Below are 2,942 nucleotides of genomic sequence, written 5' to 3'. Positions count from 1 at the left end.
TCTTTAAAAAGTGACTTTATTTCTTCATTTTGATCAAAAATCAGATGCCATAGTAGCTCACAAAAAACAACCCTTTGGTTTTTAAAGCATGAACTTCAAGTCGACTCTCTGATCAACTGGGGGAAATGAATGAATCCAACAAACTAGCAATAAATCAAAGCACTGGCTGTAAAGGCGTGGGGGTGTCCCTGCAGGTGAGGCTCAGTGATACACCTTAATCACACACAGCCTGTGAGGATGTGAGGTTTTGACTTCTTCTTCTTCTGATATTTGAACCACTCAGCATTTGTCACACAGAACTCACTCTTCTCAGCTTTGACACCCGGGAGGAAGCGCGTTCACTCTCTGCTGACTTGACGGCGAGGGACACGGAGGATAATGGAATTTCCTGAGATGTCGATCTTCGAGGTGCGTATGTTCTGAATGGAAGATATGAGCATGAATATTCGCAAAATGAAACGTTTTCAAACTTTTTTTCAGTTTGGTGACTGCGAACATGTTTTTTAGGTGTCTATGTATCATTCATTCAGCAGCCTCTAAAAGTCTTATTCAATGATTAGGCCTTGACATTGTACTTGTGATACATTTTAAAACTGTACTGATGAATGTTGAAGATTCACTGTGGCCCGTTTTAAACCCCCAAGGATCGATTGCTTTTTAAATTTATTTATTTATTTATTTTGATTTAACTTTTAAATCAAATTTTCTGTTTCACAGGCGGAAAACCTTTATAGAACTGTCAGTCCTGTAAAATATTGAAACGATACAGAGAACGCAGTTCTCAAAATGGTCTCAAAACAAAAGGCTCATATTTATCTCAATCTGTCATCTTCCAAAACAAATATATGAGACCTTCCTCATCGGCCACAAGCACATCTACACATTCATTTGTCTTAGTGATTTTTGAGAAGTGAAAAGTCTGAAACCAGAGATATCAACAAATGTCATATCTGTTCCATATATCAGGCTTTTTGAAGAAGTGAGTTGAACCAGCAAAACATTTTTTATATGCTACTTTTTGCAGAAAGGAGAAGTCGTGTTGATGTGAGGTGTGTGTTCTCACCTGAAACAGAAGAATCTACTGTTCTTGTTGCATGCAGAGGCACTCTTTGATCATCACTCTTTGATATGTTTTAGTACATGTTAGCGACCTTTCTACACACAAAGTGGTGCATCTAGAAGGTCCTCGCTGATACACATCTAATCATCCTCATAAGATCAGACACAGCACAAAGTGCAACCACCTCCATCCTACTTTCATGTTCATTTAATGTCGAATTGGGTCACTGGCAGCCGGAGGAAGAGCTGAACTAGAACAGCCTTCATCCTGTGTACAGACATAAGCGCTGTGACGTGATGGGAGTGTTACCAGTCATTGCAGGAGGATGTGACACGCCATGTGCTGATACCGTCTTTCCATCTATTTTGGAACAACCTTTTTTTTTCAAGTTTTACAGATTTGTTTGAGAATAAATACAGTATTAAAATGACACTCCTAAGGAAATGTACTTGGTAGAAAGTAAAAAAAAAAAATGTTATTTTCCATTTGCATTCCCCTAACTGTTGGCCATTTTGTGTAAATGTTCCTCCAGATCCAAAACATGACGTCACAGACTGTAGACTATTCCTATTACAGTGAAGAACCCGGCGGTGAAGAACCCTGCAACCTTGACCCCAACCCCATGGAAATCATCGCACAAACGTACATCCACTCCATCATCTGTGCCCTCGGCCTAATCGGCAACACTCTGGTGATCATCACCTACATACGCTACAAGAAGAGCAAGACCATGACGGACGTCTATCTCTATAACGTAGCTGTGGCGGACCTGATCTTTGTCGTCGCCCTGCCATTTCTCATCTACAACGAGCAGCACGGCTGGTTAATGGGCTCCGTGGCTTGCAAGATGCTGAGGTCAGCCTACAGTATCAACCTCTACAGTGGCATGCTCCTGCTGGCGTGTGTTAGCGGCGACCGCTACGTCGCTATAGTCCAGGCCAGAAAGTCCTTCGGCGCACGCCCGCGCACTCTGCTCTACAGCCGTCTTATCTGCTCGGCCGTTTGGGTGTTCGCAGTGGCTTTAACTGTGCCCACACTTCTCTACAGCGAGCGCAGCGAAGACCCCCAGGCCACGTGTCAGCTGTCATTCAAGGAGACAGGAACGGCGAAGCTAATGAAGGTGGCGGTTCCCAGCCTTCAAATGGCCATTGGCTTCCTGCTGCCCCTGCTGGTGATGATGTTCTGCTACACCAGCATCGTGTGCACCTTGTTGAGAGCCAGGAGCAGCCAGAGGCACAAGGCCATCCGCGTGGTCATGGCAGTCGTTGCGGTTTTCGTCGTGTGCCACCTGCCCTACAACGCCACGCTGCTGAACCACACTCTGTCTCTTTTCAAGGTGAGGACCTGCGCGTCAGAGAAGATCAGACTCCGAGTGCTAGCCGTCTCCAAGAGCGTCGCCTACTTCCACTGCTGTCTCAATCCCGTCCTCTACGCCTTCGTTGGGGTGAAGTTCAGGACCCACTTCCAGCAAATAATATTGGACTTGTGGTGCTTCAGCAAAAAGCACACCAGCACAGCTCGCTCGTCACGCGCAACGTCCGATACTTGCATCTCAGGCCGCGTGTCTTCAGACGGCTCCAACAACATGAGATCATTCAGTGCGTGACGCTGCAGCGGTACAGGCCACTGGCAATGATCTTTACCGAAGATCTTGTGTTCTTTGTTGTATTACTTTGCTTCTTGCTGTACATAAGACGTGGGGTATTTGAAACTTCTGAATTCTCAGCTGGCATTAGCAATTTACCTTCAATCTAAAATACTGTAATATTGTTGAAACCTAGATATTAATTAGCATGTGACTTTCAATAGAAATTCTATATCCACATTCTCTCTGTTTCATCTGTACTTTTGCAGAAAAATAAATAAATATTTTTCAAGAAAA

General features: G+C 44.3%; 1 protein-coding gene and 1 long non-coding RNA gene across 2 annotated transcripts; one reads left to right on the top strand and one right to left on the bottom strand.

The window, feature by feature from the left end:
- On the bottom strand, positions 1–1,272 carry LOC144388336 (uncharacterized). The gene is made up of 2 exons (XR_013452662.1): positions 1,064–1,272; positions 1–419 (listed from the first exon to the last, which is right to left on the bottom strand). It is a non-coding gene; the product is annotated as an uncharacterized LOC144388336 (long non-coding RNA).
- On the top strand, positions 262–2,942 carry ccr6b (chemokine (C-C motif) receptor 6b). The gene is made up of 2 exons (XM_040198714.2): positions 262–408; positions 1,593–2,942. Exons 1-2 carry the CDS (start codon positions 379–381, stop codon positions 2,664–2,666), a joined length of 1,104 nt encoding a protein of 367 aa, XP_040054648.2. The 5' UTR covers positions 262–378; the 3' UTR covers positions 2,667–2,942.

This window comes from Gasterosteus aculeatus, chromosome 15 (assembly GCF_964276395.1).
Source record: "Gasterosteus aculeatus chromosome 15, fGasAcu3.hap1.1, whole genome shotgun sequence".
Taxonomy (NCBI): Eukaryota; Metazoa; Chordata; class Actinopteri; order Perciformes; family Gasterosteidae; genus Gasterosteus; species Gasterosteus aculeatus.
The sequence above is the reverse complement of the archived record's forward strand: the minus strand, read 5'-3'. Positions and strand labels throughout refer to the sequence as shown.